Below are 14,558 nucleotides of genomic sequence, written 5' to 3'. Positions count from 1 at the left end.
GGGGGATTTGGCTAGTGCTTTCACCGACGGAGAATCGGTGGGTCTATCTGATATTGTTCTTGTGAACTGCATCTAAATATAGTTCTACGAATTTACAAAATCGAAGGACTTCTGCTCTCCCATTTCTATTCCATTCATTGTCATAAGCGTCTGTGCATAGTAAATGTTAGAGTGTTTATTTTGCGAATCATCGAAGCAAGAAAGTGCAAGGGAATGAGTGGAAAGAGAAGCTTGACAAGAGCGTCAAACATGTCTCCGACGAAAACACAGTAGGATACTTTCGAAATATGAGTTGTATGACCGGAATGTCATTTGAAGGATCTGTATATTCCTACCTTCCAAGCATCTACATAGACATGCGTTTTCCTGATCCGAAAAACGGTCTTTTGGAAGGGGTAAGATTAGTCGGCCGTGGGCAATACAATTCTGGAAGTTTTTTGTCGTCCTTTGCATGCCTAGGTGGCGTTCGAGTATACCGTTCTGTTTCAGCTTCATCCAGTATGGCCTAAGTGTATAGTCAAACACTAATCAGCGACATACTACGCGACCAGTACATGGGGATCCAGAGTTATCAGGTAACACATCGGATATTAATTACCTTGAAAGCATTGAGCAACTCAACACAGGACACAATGTTGCCGATGTCATATTGGTCCTTCGGCAAGTAAGCGGTGTGGACGTCTAGCCACACATAGATACCATCTTGGAAGGAGAGCTGGTATAATGTCATCTGAAAACCTAATGTTGGTCCAAATGAAGTCCCAAAGTAAGCAACTAAAGTTCGCATGACCAAACCAACCCTATTATCACCAGCAATCTACTTACCGAACACCAACACACATGGAATAGTAGTGATGATTCGATGGCATCTGAAATGAAAATCAATGTTATCCTTAGCCAATCCTAAAAGCGCCCAGATATCTTCCAGATATAGTCGCTGGTGACGTTCTTCCTTCGGCGGCTTTATCTCCAAATAGCCCATCTCGAAGCCATCCTTGAGCACCGTTGCATCCGGCTTATGCGCATCCCCGTTCTTGCGATCACTAGACCCCGCCGATGGTCGATTTGCTCAATGAAGATCATATCGGTAGTTGTTCGCGGGGAATATGGACGTCAACAGAGCGTCGAGGGCGGAGTGCGCGTGAGTGTCCTCGTTTTTAAGATGCTTGAACGACAAGAACTTCCTGGGAAGCTTTAGGCTCCTACATTTAAACACAATAATAATTGAGAAAAAACAAATTAAAAAAGTACATTTGAGCGATACATTTGAGCGGCACATGTTCCGTCTTGTCCAAAAAAAAATCGACATGGATCACTCACGCTTGCTGAAATAGTCCTAGCATAATATCGTGGTCTCTAGATGCCGTGTCGCGCGACTTGATATAACCCAAAGACAAAATATCGCGCTCCAGAGATCGACAGAACAACACCAGATGGTCTGACAGGCGAATGACAGGAATACGCAATGCTTCTTGAAGAGCATCATGGTCTGTACTTGATATGCCCGGTAATCTGTGGCTCGCATCCCAAACGTAGTTGGCAGCCCTATTTGTATACAGGAAGAGTTGCAGTCACAGGTTAATATAATATCGATATTACAGTTGCGATGCCCACATTCAAATAACAGAACTTACAAAAAGAAAGGCAGAAGGTCGAGCGTCAGCGTTATCCTTGAATCATTAACAATGGTGGCAGCATCCTTTTGCAGTTGCATGAACGGCGTTCCAATGTCGATACCCTGAATCTTCAGGTCCGAGAGGATGATGGTAGTAGAGTCAAAGAAACATTGAATTGACAGGTCCTAATTCTCCTCCTGATGCTGCTCCTGCTGCCGGCGATTCTTTTTTGTTGAGGCAGCTCTTGATCCTCTAAGGTTCCTAGCAACACAGTAGGCTGTCGCTTTTTGTTCGATTCGGCGGATTGACACCTTTTTTATCTCCATCTTGCTTCATACTGTCAGTCGGGACGTCCGAGTCAAATTGCGCACCTAGGGTAGATACTGGTATTTTCGTGAATATCAAACCATGATAATGTTGATGGATACACAACCCATGATTAATACACACTGGTACAAATATAGGATAATAGACATAAAAGTGACACTCACTTAACGTAAGACGATAAAGGCACTCACTAGTACTCCTCGATGATAGTTTAGAATACCCTTTCCGTGACTGGGCTGCTGCTGCTGCTTGTAAATCCAATGCTGCGCCATTCGCGGTGATTTCCGAACTAACTTCAAGGCGTCTTTCAGACCAAAATGTATCCGCATGGTGCGCTTGGAATACATTGAAAGATTCCTGCAACTTCTCTCGTCTGCGTTCTCGTATTTCTTCTGAGCCGATGAGGGCCGCATAGGTATCTGTCGCCAATAGTCTGTTGGTCAGTTTGAACTCTGTGACAAAGTTTATAAACGTGACATGTTTCTCGCCAGAGACTTTGACCTTGGCCCAGCGCAACTGTTCCTTCGAGAACATTTGCTAACATGGAGATATACACAAGGATCAATCATAGAATGACAATTAGACTCACAGCTTCAAATCGTTTAAGACAAGTGGCCAACAACGTTGCAATCGCTCCCCCATTTAGCAGAGCCTAGAAGTGTATCTGCTGGAACGAAGGAAGCGGGGCCACTCATGGCGTAGGGCTTCAGTGTGGGCTGAGACTGTATTCCTCATGGTCGAAGCAAAGTTTGGATGTAGGGTCTGAACAGTAGAATAGAAGAGTGAGAGAAAAACTTGCCTTGTTTATACCGACTCTGCGTCAGAAAGGATGTCGAGAGAGAGAGAGAGAGAGAGAGGGAGAGTATGTGTACGTGTGGTGAGTAAGAAAAGTAGAAAGGGAAAGGATGAAAAAAACCAAAGAGAACAGAGGAATTGAACAAAAGGCGTGGCGATCAACAAAAATACAATTGTAAATAGAAGAGAGACGAGGACGAGAACGCCGATGGAGAGAATAAAGGACAGTAAGAAAAGAGGGGGAGAATGGTTAGGAAGGAAAAAAGAAGGGCGACAAAGAGCGTGATAGTGTGACGAAAAGAACGTGGGGTAGAGATACAAGCTGGTGTGATGAAAAGGGCGTGGGAGTGAGGATGGGTTGCTGTGGAAATGATGGAAGAGAATGATGAAAAAGGATTAATGAAAAAAAACGTAAGGACATCCGCGCATCGGACTTCGGTGACGTATTTGATACCTTTATGAGAATTTTTAGCTTTAGTAGGCGATTTACGGGTTGGTAGGGAAGAATCAAGATATCCGGCGGGAATATTGAAGTCTAGATTATGCACTGTCACCCGTCTAATATCCTAATACCTCCCTCGCCATCCGTGTCATCCTGCAACTGTTAGGCACATGATCTGCATAGCAGTATAAATACTATCATCACCATATAATAAAGCGGTAGTTCTTCTTCCCACCATCATAGCAACTATGTTTATTTCATCCCTTACCATTTGTCAGAGTTTAGCTCTGATTGGTATTGTCATGTGACGCTAGACGCGTCTAAGATTGGATCAACGTCGCCCTCATCACAGAAAGCTCCATGATGTAAAGATGAGCAAAGGCAACACCGAAACGTCTAGAACCATGGATTACTAATCAGGTCCTTTATTCGTCTGATGTATATAAGGAAGGACAGACTATGTAGTTGAACCCCAGTTCATATACTCACAACAGTCTAGTCAATAAACTATTATCTTTACATAGTCGTCTTATTCACTTACCTTGTTCGCTCGTCTCCCTCGTTTTCACCTCGTTGTTCCTCGCTCACCCACAAGTCTTACAGGTATGACCACAAGACAGATTGCTTGGAAGTACTCTGTTTCTTAGTCCAAAGTGTCCCAAATTGCGCAAACAGTCAAACAGAGCATTCCTCCAGCCAAAGCCGGCCGTCGAAGCCAGGTATCCCCAACCACTCGACGCGCAATCGTACGACGTATCACAAACGGCGATCTTAAAACGGCCGTTGATGCGCAGAAGCATCTCTCTGAGCAACTGGGCATCAACATCTCTACCAACAGGGTCAGAGAGATCTTCAGGGAGGAGGGACTGACGGCAATGCGAAAGGTCAAGCGCCCCAAACTGACCGCCAATCATCGCAGGGAACGTATGGATTTTGTCCGCATGTATGAGCATTGGACTATCGATGACTGGAAACGGGTTCTATGGACAGATGAAACCAGGATCAACCGATACGGGTCCGATGGGAAGGTCTGGGTTTGGAAGAACACAAAAATCGGCGACCAGGACCGGCTCGTTGACGAGACGCTCAAGTACGGAGGAGGTCATCTTTTTATGTGGGGTTGCATGACGTATGACGGACCAGGCTTCATCTCTCAAATCCATGGGACAATGGATGCTGAGTTGTATGTCGAGATCCTTGAGGAGTGTGTTCCATTGACGCAAGAGTGGTATGGGATCCGGCCACAGGATATGATTTTCCAGCAGGATAATGACTCCAAGCATACCGCGGGAGTATCAAGGAGATTTTTCGAGAAAAAGAACTACAACTTGCTCTTTTGGCCCGCACGCTCTCCAGATATGAATCCGATAGAGCACCTCTGGGAGCATCTCGAGAGGCAACTAGCCAACTATCCTAAGCCTCCTGAGGGAATGATCGAATTGTGGGAACGATTGCAAGTCGAATGGAACAATATTCCGGCTTCAGTCTGCCAGACCCTAATTGAGAGCATGCCGCGAAGGATTGAGGCGCTGAAGAATGCTAATGGAGGTCACACTGGCTACTGAGAATAATGACTTGGTAGGGACTTGGTGGGAAAGATCCGAGTACGAAATAAAAACACTAGGTGCCGGAAATTGAGTAAATGACATGGTATCAAACATTTATTCGTACCTTCTTTAGTAATGTAGTAGGCAGTTCAAATGAACTATGCTTGACGCTTTGGAGGCAGCACTACAACATGGTTGAATTTCACAAAGGAGGGTCCATCATATAAATTATTCTGATAAGAAGAATGAAAAATCGGAAAACATTTACTCAATTCCCGGAGTTAGTGTATTGCTCGAATTGATGAGACTTTGGACTCGCAATGGTATATCCAGATCTTGAAAGAGTATTTGCAGATGTCTGTGGAGGAGTGGGCATGGCGAAGGACGAGTTTACCTTCCAGCGTGACAACGATCCCAAGCATACGGCCAAGGTCACAAAGGCCTTTCTGAAGGAAGCCAACATCACAGAGGTGGAAGGAAGACTTCTCTACTGGCCTGCATAGTCTCCTGATCTCAATCCCATTGAGCACATGTGGGCATATCTCAAAATTCAGCTTGGCAAGTACCAAACACCTATGAAGAACTGTGGCAGCGCATCTCGGTAGAATGGTACAAGATTCCGGTTGAATACTGCCGCCAGCTGATCAGAAGCATGCCTAGACGACTCCGAGCGGTGCATAGAGCGAAAGGCAAGCATACAAAGTACTAATCCAGCTTGCAATCCAATAAAAAGAGCGCGTTCTTGATTTTTGGCGTCCAAGGTTCAAAACTGCTACAATGATACAGTGCCGTTCAAAACTGAGCCAATGTTTTGCAAATTTTTACTTGGAGAGCTGATACTCACAAACTAGCGATCGGATTACCTTGAGACTTTGTAAAAATGTTCTTTGGCCATTGTAGAAGTCCTTTATAAAAGATGAAGTCGGTACCAGCAACCGTTATAAAGTTATAGTCGTTGGTAGAGGCCACATCATTGGCTCAGTTTTGAACCATACCCGTAAAAAAATACTAAACGTAGTGTTATAAATATTTTTACATAAACAATGGATCGTTTTCTTTTGCAAATAGTTACACCTTTCCACGGTACATCATTCTGCCAAAAATGAGGCCGATCCCTCCACTCAAGCTCAAGGAAGCTATAAGCCTGATGATGGATAATGTTTCGACTCAGGAAACCGCTCGTCGACTCGATATTTCGCAAAGAGCAGTCGCAAGGATCTATTCCGCCAATAAGGAAAAGATGCCGATCAGCAAGGGAGGCCGTCCAAGAAAGATTGGTAAGGAAACTATCGAGTTTCTCAAGCTAAACCTGAAGAGAGGAATTTTCCGGAGCGCTGTCGACGCCAAGAATCGAGCAAATGCTATTCTTCCGGAGCCTGTTTCCGTTACGACAGTTCGACGACGTCTGAGTGAAGCTGGATTGATTGCCAAAAAGAAGGTCAGGAAGCCAAAGCTCACCAGAAAGCACATAAGAGGGCGAATTACTTTCATGCACAAGTACAAGGAGTGGACCGTCGACGACTGGGCCGAAGTGGTGTTCTCCGACGATTCCAAAATCAACCGGATTTGCTCGGACGGCATGCAATGGGTGTGGGATGACGCGCCAGGGGCAGTAACGGGCCGAACTGTGGAAGGCACCGTCAAGTTTGGTGGAGGGAACGTCAAGGTGTGGTCCTGTTTCTCATGGCACGGGCCTGGATATATCGCGATGATTGACGACACTTTGGACTCCCAGCTGTATATCCAGATTCTGCAAGAGGATTTGAAGATGTCTGTGGAGGAATGGGGCATGGCACAGGACGGGTTTATCTTCCAGCACGACAACGATCCCAAGCACACCGCCAAGGTCACCAAGCAATACCTCAAGTCCGCCAATCTGACTGAGGAGGACCGACGCTTGCTGTTCTGGCCGGCACAGTCGCCCGACCTCAATCCGATCGAGAATATGTGGGCGTACCTCAAGAAACAGCTGGCAAAGTACCGGGAACCGCCGAAAAGTTGCAAAGAGCTATGGGAGCGCATCTCGAAGGAATGGTACAACATTCCTAAGGAGTACTGCCAAAACCTTATCAGCAGCATGCCCAGACGGCTTTGTGCCCTTCATAGGGCTAAGGGAAAGCACACCAAGTACTGAAAAAGATGAGTTTTTTAATAAAAATGGAAATTTTGTGGGTATGGTTCAAAACTGAGCCAACCACGTGGCCTCTACCGACGACTATAACTTTACAATGGCTACTGGTAACGACTTCATCTTTTATAAACGTCTTCTACAATGGCCAAAGAACATTCCTACAAAGTCCCAAGGTAATCGAATCACTTGTTTGTGAGTACCAGCTCTCAGAGTAAAAATTTGCAAAACATTGGCTCAGTTTTGAACGGCACTGTACGTCATACGCCGAGGATAATTACTTAACAACTACTTAAGCAATAGATTCGAAAGTTTACGGTAATTTTTAATAATGCCGAGGCAATAAATGTGTGAAGTTTGAAAGAGATTGAATGAAAGGATCGTCCATGAGATGGTGAGAAGTACATTTTGTAAGAACATTGTAGCAGTTTTGAATCTTACTGTATTACAGGGTTGACAGTGCGCTACAAACGCGTAGACGATCCTGACATGCTCGCGTGTTATTGTTCGTGGCCATCAAGGATACGTCGCTGCAGAAGGAGTTCTTTCAGGACTATCAACTCCTGGTCTCCAACGCGTCTCAAGCCAAACCGCCCAAGGTCCTGACTTGCAAAGATGCGAAAGAACTTTTCCTTAGGCACTACGACACGCAGATGACCGAGCTGGAATTGTCGCGTTCACTCTTAGTCATGAAGCGCAAGCCTGGTGAATCCCATCAGGCCTATGGCAAGCGCATCGAACGAGTGGTGAAGAACACTAGCACTGCGGACAAGACTCCAGCAACTGCTGCTAACCTCAGCACCACCGTCTCTTGGACAACACTGTCTTTTCTTCGTATCTGGCGTAACCAACGACAGATCATGAAGCATTTGAACATTTCGCCACCGAAGGAGGACTTGGATTCGGTCCGCGAATTCATTGCGGGCCTTAACTACTTTAAAGGTCCCGGGCCTGAGGACAATAATTCTCAGGCTACTTCGAATACCTTACGGTTGCCCAGTACTCAACAGGGTGCCCTTAGCCGTTCAAACAGGCGCTCATTTGCCCACACAGGCAACTCCTATGGCTTCAAGAGAGTCAAGACGGAGGCTACTGAGTCTGTTGCTTCAGCGCTTTCTGCCACGCTCAAATGTGCCTATTGCAAGCATCTGTCGAACCATACGACGGAGCAATGCAAGACTCCACTTTGTTCCAGTTGTAACCAACGGCATTACCCCAAGCATTGCCCTATCAACTTGGAGAAGTCCAGACCCTCGCCCATTAAGGCCAAGAATTTTGCTATGAGAATGGAGACGACCCTACAGAGCGATGACCCGTTCGAAGGCGATCTTGATATGGAAGCGTTAAACCAAGCGTTTAATAAAGATAATGATATAGCTTTCCCCCATTTTTGGAATTGTGCTATCCATGTGGATAATAAACAGAGCACCACTCGTGCTCCGCACAGACTCAAAAGCAAAAAAGGGTCATCTCGGAACATTTGTTCACACCAGAAGCGCATAAGAAAATCAAAGCAGAAACCATGAGCGCCAGTTGATAATCGTATTGAGCTACCGAAAGTCTTTGACAAAGTACCATTTCATGCTTTACTTGACACCGGATGCACACACAGTTTTATTAATGAAGCAGTTGTTATCAAACATAACCTGACCAGACACCCATTACAAGGTCTCGTTGGTCCAGGACATGCTGGCAACAATGTGCCTCGATTGGGACGCACCGATCTTATCACTGTGCATTGTAACGGACATTCTGTTCCAATTGCATTTGAGATCCTTAACCTTCCAACACACGATTTTCATATCGGTATGGATACTCTTCACCTTTTTGGGATTAGTATTCAGGGATTACAAAATCCTGCATCTCAATTTAAAGGTGACATTCAGGACACTCCTGACGAGCCTCCATCTGTTGTATCCCTTTCAACACCGCCCATTGAACAAACTAAAAAGTTTCATGAGGCAAGGGAACAATTCTTGAATTTAATTCAACCAGTACTTGCAGCCAATGTAGCCATTCCGAAGGACAGTTACTGCCCTGTACCTGAGATGAAGGTCTATCTACCAGTACCCAAGGGCACAGTAGTATATCGAAAACAATGGCGCCTTGCAGAGCAAGAAATGCTAGTAGTTGATGCTTAAATCGAACGCTGGCTTCAAGATAAAGTCATCACACTTGCTCTTGCAAATAATCCACATAATAATCCTTTGACACTCGTACCTAAAAAGGACCCCCAAGGCAACAAGACAGGCGTACGAATTTGCTTAGACACACGTCTATTAAACAGTTTCCTACCCGATGACAACTACCCGATTCCACTGATCCCTGATATCATCGATTCGGCGGCAGGAAATGCCGTCTTTACGACATTGGATCTCTCCAATGCGTATCATCGCTTACCAATACATGAAGATGATCAACCATTGACCGTTTTCACCCATCGCGGGCAACAGTACATGTTTCGACGAGCTCCATTTGGACTCAAACATCTACCTAGTTTATTTCAACGGGGGATGGCACGACTGCTTAAGGATTTCAAGTTATCTCCTTATCTAGATGATACAACTACCCCATCACCTTCATGGAAAGACCATGCAAGGTTTGTTACAAAAGTCATTGATCGATTGACCGATGCACGTTTGATACTCAATGAGGAAAAGTGTCATTTATTTAAGACGCAAGTAGTCCTACTCGGTTACATTGTTGATCTTCAGGGCAAACGCATTGACCCGCATAAGCTTTCTAATATTTTGGAAGTGGAATACCCTATTACTGGCACCCAAATGCAAAGCTTTTTGGGACTTGTAAACTATTTAAGAGAATATGTGCCTCTCTTTAGCACCCTTTCAGCACCGCTAGATGCGCTGCGGAACGTGGCATCATTCAAGCTTAACGAACAGCAAAAACATTGCTTTGACTCGATCAAAAAGCTTTTGACTCAAGCACCGATCTTGGTATTTCCAGATTTCAGCAAAGAGTTCTTTGTCGCCACAGATGCCTCAAACGTTGGCATAGAGGCAGTGCTGTATCAATTGCCAAACGGCTCGGAACATCCGGATGATATTGCGTACATATCATTTATGGCGCGATCATTAAAGCCGTCTGAACGCAAGTACTCAGCTACCAAAAAAGAGATGTTAGGCATCGCCTTCGCACTTTGTAAATTCAGCCACTATCTAAAAGGTCGCAAATTTACATTGTACACGGACCATCGCGCACTCTCATTTTTGATTACTCAAAAGAATGTACCAATTGTCATGGCAGGCTGGCAAGAAACGATTTTACAGTTCAACTTTGACATCATTTACAGACCGGGTATTCTCAATATCCTTCCAAATCGCCTCTCTCGCCTTTTCCCAACAGAATTATGGCCGACAACACATGTCCCTGAAAGAGAATCCGAGCATATTTTACAATGCTACATGCATATAATGCAAGACTCAGACGAAAGAGCAACACGCAACATCGTTCCTGAGGACAAAAGGTCAGCAGTACTCGCTGCAGCCCATGGCGAAGGTCACTCTGGAGCACATAAAATGGTGGAAGCCATTCACGCTGACAGACAGACTTGGCCTCGACTTATCCATGATTGTTTGGACCTTATAAGACGTTGCACAGCATGTCAACGATTTAACATCACACGCAAAGGGTATCATCCAATGCAGGCTATCCGCGCAGAGATGCCAGGTGAACACATTGCCACAGATCTTGCTAGACCCATATATCCTCTTGATCCAACAAAGAAAGCAGACGAGGATACGTATCTTTATATATTGGTCGTAGTGGATGTCCTACGTTCGTTCTCCAAATAGATTGGGAAATTTGGACTCGAAGTTCGACTTGAACTTGGGGCTTGAGGTTGGACATGCCGTGGGGCCTAGGCTGGACCATGCATAGCATCCATTATCGCGTCCTCCAGATATACCGAGCCTTCGGGCTGCAGCTGGACCTGGTGTTGATCTTGCAAAGATGCTTGATGTTGAATTTGTGGCTGGATTTGTGGTTGGTTTGTGTGGCCCATGATCGCATGGGATGCCTGGTCCAGTAGTGCTGCGTCTGGTACCTGGAGCTCAATCAAGTTTTGCTGCTGGTGCATCATGTGTGATGCGAGGCGAAAGTTGAAGGAGGCGCGATTCATATTCGTCTACGAACGGAGAAAAGGCAGCCGTTGTTTTAGTGAATTGTGGTAGGCTGTGGGAGGAAAGGATGCTGTTTAGTGGCGTACTTCGTGAAGGATAAAAAGGGAAATTGGATGTAGGGTCTCGAGGTTTATATTGCAATTGTGAACATGTGCATGTTCTACTGAGGGGATGTCTGCAGCTATAATTCAACGCGACGACATTTAGCAGATCTACTTCGCCATCTATTACTCCAAAGGGACATGACACGTCCACACGCACAACACACATCCTCTTTTCAGGACTTTGTAAACATATTATCGCCTTTTATTTTACAACGACAGTCAGATCGTTGGCAATTGGACGTTAACAGTCTCAGGTACAACCGGCCAGTTTACTACTCACTTGCTGGCTTTTTAGCTTTATTTATTTTTAAAACAAGGGTTGAGTTGGCGACACCAAGAGTTATCCAGCAGGATGAAAGCCATCATGGTATCTAGTCGGGATCCTATATATCCAACACTATGTTCTCGAGAAATACCAAGTCCTGGACTTGCGGCGGGTTGATCTGAGCTACTGCCGGGTCCGGTTCTTGGTTCTGTCCTGGTGTTATCTGATCTTGGTTTTGCGCAGGATTTGGCGGCGGTAGTGGTGGCGGCGGCGGCAGCGTCTGGAAGACTATGCGGAAATTGCGGGATGCTTGAGACATGTCTGTGAAAAGGCTGAGCGCTGACGCCTGAGATCGTGGAAGTGACAGGTGAGTGGAGCGATAGTGGTTTGTGTGGTTTGTGTGTTTTGTATGCTTTATATGAGGAGAGAGGAAACCAAGTGCGACTCGCTGCTGTCTTTTATACTTGAGGACATAGGTATGTCCAGGACACGCAAGATAGGGTCAACATTTGAGTGAGATGAAGACAGAGATCGGGTTGACATTAATTAAGATTGTGCGGACAATGCGTGTAAGCTGTAAGTCGTAGGAGCGATTATTCCGAGTCGTCCGTCGTTTCAAGGAGGATCGACCATCCGACAAAGAAAAATCCATGACGCTGGGCATAAGAATGTGCATTGACTAGGAACCAAACCGTTTTGGATCAACCATCCGACAAAAAACAACAGTGCGACCTGCTCTGGATCAACCATCCGACAAAAAACAACAGTGCGGCCTGCTCTGGATCAACCATCCGACTAAAAGAAGGTTGCCCCCCTGTGTCCCTCCTTACTGCTCATCCATATAAATACCAGGCAAGCTTCGCCAAATTATTCAGCCCGCTGAACCAAATTACCTTCTTTCAACAAGGATGAACCTACAATGGCTATCCCCGGTGGATCTTCAAGAGCAAGATGGCCGCAGCAGCTCCTATGCGGTTGACACTCAAGACGCACGGTCCGACCTCGGTATCACGTCTTCAAACCACCTTCACCACGGATATGAACTTCTTCTGCCTCTATCGGAGACTTCAATTGAAGGCCTTAGAGGCAGCTCAGCTCGAGGGTCCACAGATGCAACCCCCCAGGCGCTTTACAGCACCGCGCTTAGCGCTTTATTGGACATGTGTGAGCCCAGCCGTGCGTCGCACGCAGACAATCCCAACACGTTGCAACAGATTCAGTCGTATCCGGAGCGACCGCCACAGCTACCACCACCACCACCACAACACCAACAACAACAGCAGCAATCAGCTACACAGCCGCAAGAACTGCATATCTTACTTCAGGAAATTGAAGAACGTCCCTCGCAGCTGCCTCAGCTACAGCACCAGCGCCAGTACTCCCCGGAGTTACAGGGTCTATTGAATCAACGGGAGCGCATTCAGCAACAGGCGAAAGAACTGCTGGAGCAAGACCGGCAGCTGCAGGAACAATTACAGCAGTATAGGCAGGAGCATCATGAGCAGCATCAGCAACAGTGGGGCCAGCAGGTGCAAAAGAGGCAGCAAGTCCAGGGACAACAAACTGGAGATAATTTGCCATTACAGGTATCGTACCTGGCGTTTGTTCTGTTCAGGGCTATTTAATGACGGTACCTAATAGAATCCTTTACTCATCTGCGAACTTTTGTCTATGAAGGCGATGGAGTCATCCGAGTCATCGTCTCAGGAATGGGGGCCATCCGATTCATCTGCGAGCGATCGTAAACGAGCCGCCATCGAATTGCCCAGCGAGCTGACCCCTGACAATACCCCTGAAAATCGCGAGGCGAAGCGTCCGAGGACAGCCCTGTCAGTTCAGCTGAAACTCGACATCATCAAATTCCACGAACAGAACCCATCCGTATCCATCTCTGCAGTCAGTCAGCTCTCCAAGGTCAAGCGCCCCACCATTTACGACGTCCTCAAGAACAATGAGACGGTCCAAGCATTCGCAAATGGTAAAAGGCGCGCTGCTCTTACTCTGACGACGAAGCGCATGGCCGAACCACCTTTTTACATCGTGGAAAATCTCCTCAAGGGACTGATCAATTCTATGCTCAAGTACCACGTCCCTGTGACAGACACGAAAATCACAGCCCAAGCACTAAACATCCATAGGGCACTATCGGCTATGCTCACGAATCCACTTCCGCCTTGTCAGTTCACATCAGGCTGGCTCAAGGGATTCAAAAGGCGACACAGCATCACGCTCTCTCCGCACCGTGAACCTACGGCAGGCTTTACACTGGACCGTACGCGACTGAGGTCAATGCTCCACGGCTACAATCCGAACGACATCTACTCGTGTGATGTCTTGCATCTGTTCATGTACCCTACGCAATCCAGCGAGATGGGAGTCCATAACCCACACTATGCGAATGATGGCTTGGATATGTCCATTGCAAGTATTTTGCTGTGCTGTAACGCTGATGGTTCCGATAAGCGAGAGCCGCTTCTTATCGGTAAGGCTATATGCAAATCTAGCTGTGCCATTGACCATGGTAGAAACTGGCACGCGCGATCTATATAGCTAATAGATGTATTGTCTCTATTGTAACGGATTCCAGCCAGACAGCATTCGAACATATACGAGGCCGATGGCTATAACGAGAAAGCACTTGATGATAGAACATGTGATATCCCTGCTTCATCTTACGTGCGGTGGCTGTCCAGGTTTGACGATTCTCTCGATCGTCGTGTTCTACTGCTTGTAGATGGGGAGACTTGGGATGACTCTCTAGGATGTACTGACCTTGGCCTGCAATATATCCAAGTTGTAAAATGCTTCGGGATCTTCTATTCAGTGACTCCTATGAGCGCCAGGTTATCCAAGGCGTTCAAGGCTCATTACCATATTCTCTTGTTCAAATCATGGAAAGCCATCTACTCGGACCCACAAATGGACTTTTTCAAAATGTTTACCTGGCAGGACAGCGTAGGACTACTCAGAAAGACCTGGAACGATCTCGATAGGGCATTTCTGCAAATCTGCTTCGAACCGTTTTTCACATTGGTCAACTTGTCGCGATTGGACGGTATGAAATTAGGATGGCCGACTGATGAGAGTTTTGTTCAAGAGTGTAAATTGCGTCGGAAGTTGGAGAGAATGTTTCCAATGATATCTAAGCGGATGGTACAATATTACCTTGACCAGGACCATTATATCGAACCTTCC

The 14,558-nt window shown here is 46.2% G+C and overlaps 3 protein-coding genes across 3 annotated transcripts; 2 read left to right on the top strand and 1 right to left on the bottom strand.

The window, feature by feature from the left end:
- Positions 1–118: 118 nt before the first annotated feature.
- BC939DRAFT_118239 (uncharacterized protein) lies at positions 119–1,100 on the bottom strand. Its single transcript, XM_051549977.1, has 4 exons — positions 826–1,100; positions 599–738; positions 336–505; positions 119–150 (listed from the first exon to the last, which is right to left on the bottom strand). Exons 1-3 carry the CDS (start codon positions 980–982, stop codon positions 347–349), a joined length of 456 nt encoding a protein of 151 aa, XP_051413503.1. The 5' UTR covers positions 983–1,100; the 3' UTR covers positions 119–150; positions 336–346.
- Positions 1,101–7,508: 6,408 nt separating this feature from the next.
- On the top strand, positions 7,509–8,272 carry BC939DRAFT_475948 (uncharacterized protein; the record flags this gene model as incomplete). The annotated part of the gene is made up of 2 exons (XM_051558550.1): positions 7,509–8,197; positions 8,233–8,272. 2 exons carry the CDS (start codon positions 7,509–7,511, stop codon positions 8,270–8,272), a joined length of 729 nt encoding a protein of 242 aa, XP_051413502.1.
- Positions 8,273–12,238: 3,966 nt separating this feature from the next.
- BC939DRAFT_447434 (uncharacterized protein) lies at positions 12,239–13,098 on the top strand. The gene is made up of 2 exons (XM_051555092.1): positions 12,239–12,823; positions 12,959–13,098. Exons 1-2 carry the CDS (start codon positions 12,272–12,274, stop codon positions 12,986–12,988), a joined length of 582 nt encoding a protein of 193 aa, XP_051413501.1. The 5' UTR covers positions 12,239–12,271; the 3' UTR covers positions 12,989–13,098.
- The last annotated feature ends 1,460 nt before the right edge of the window (positions 13,099–14,558 follow it).

The sequence above is a fragment of the Gamsiella multidivaricata genome (assembly GCF_025024155.1).
Source record: "Gamsiella multidivaricata strain RSA 2152 chromosome Unknown BC939scaffold_23, whole genome shotgun sequence".
Classification (NCBI taxonomy): Eukaryota; Fungi; Mortierellomycota; class Mortierellomycetes; order Mortierellales; family Mortierellaceae; genus Gamsiella; species Gamsiella multidivaricata.
Note: the sequence above shows the minus strand (reverse complement) of the source record. Positions and strands in the feature narration are given on the sequence as shown.

What these genes read in the sequence shown, in the direction of transcription:
- BC939DRAFT_118239 (XM_051549977.1), bottom strand. Translation starts at nt 982, where the DNA reads ATGGGCTATTTGGAGATAAAGCCGCCGAAGGAAGAACGTCACCAGCGA. An exon ending in TCCATGTGTGTTGGTGTTCG is followed by an intron (nt 739 to 825) that starts GTAAGTAGATTG and finishes GACCAACATTAG; the next exon opens with GTTTTCAGATGACATTATAC. An exon ending in AGTTGCTCAATGCTTTCAAG is followed by an intron (nt 506 to 598) that starts GTAATTAATATC and finishes CTATACACTTAG; the next exon opens with GCCATACTGGATGAAGCTGA.
- BC939DRAFT_447434 (XM_051555092.1), top strand. Translation starts at nt 12,272, where the DNA reads ATGAACCTACAATGGCTATCCCCGGTGGATCTTCAAGAGCAAGATGGC. An exon ending in TGCTGGAGCAAGACCGGCAG is followed by an intron (nt 12,824 to 12,958) that starts CTGCAGGAACAA and finishes CAGGTATCGTAC; the next exon opens with CTGGCGTTTGTTCTGTTCAG.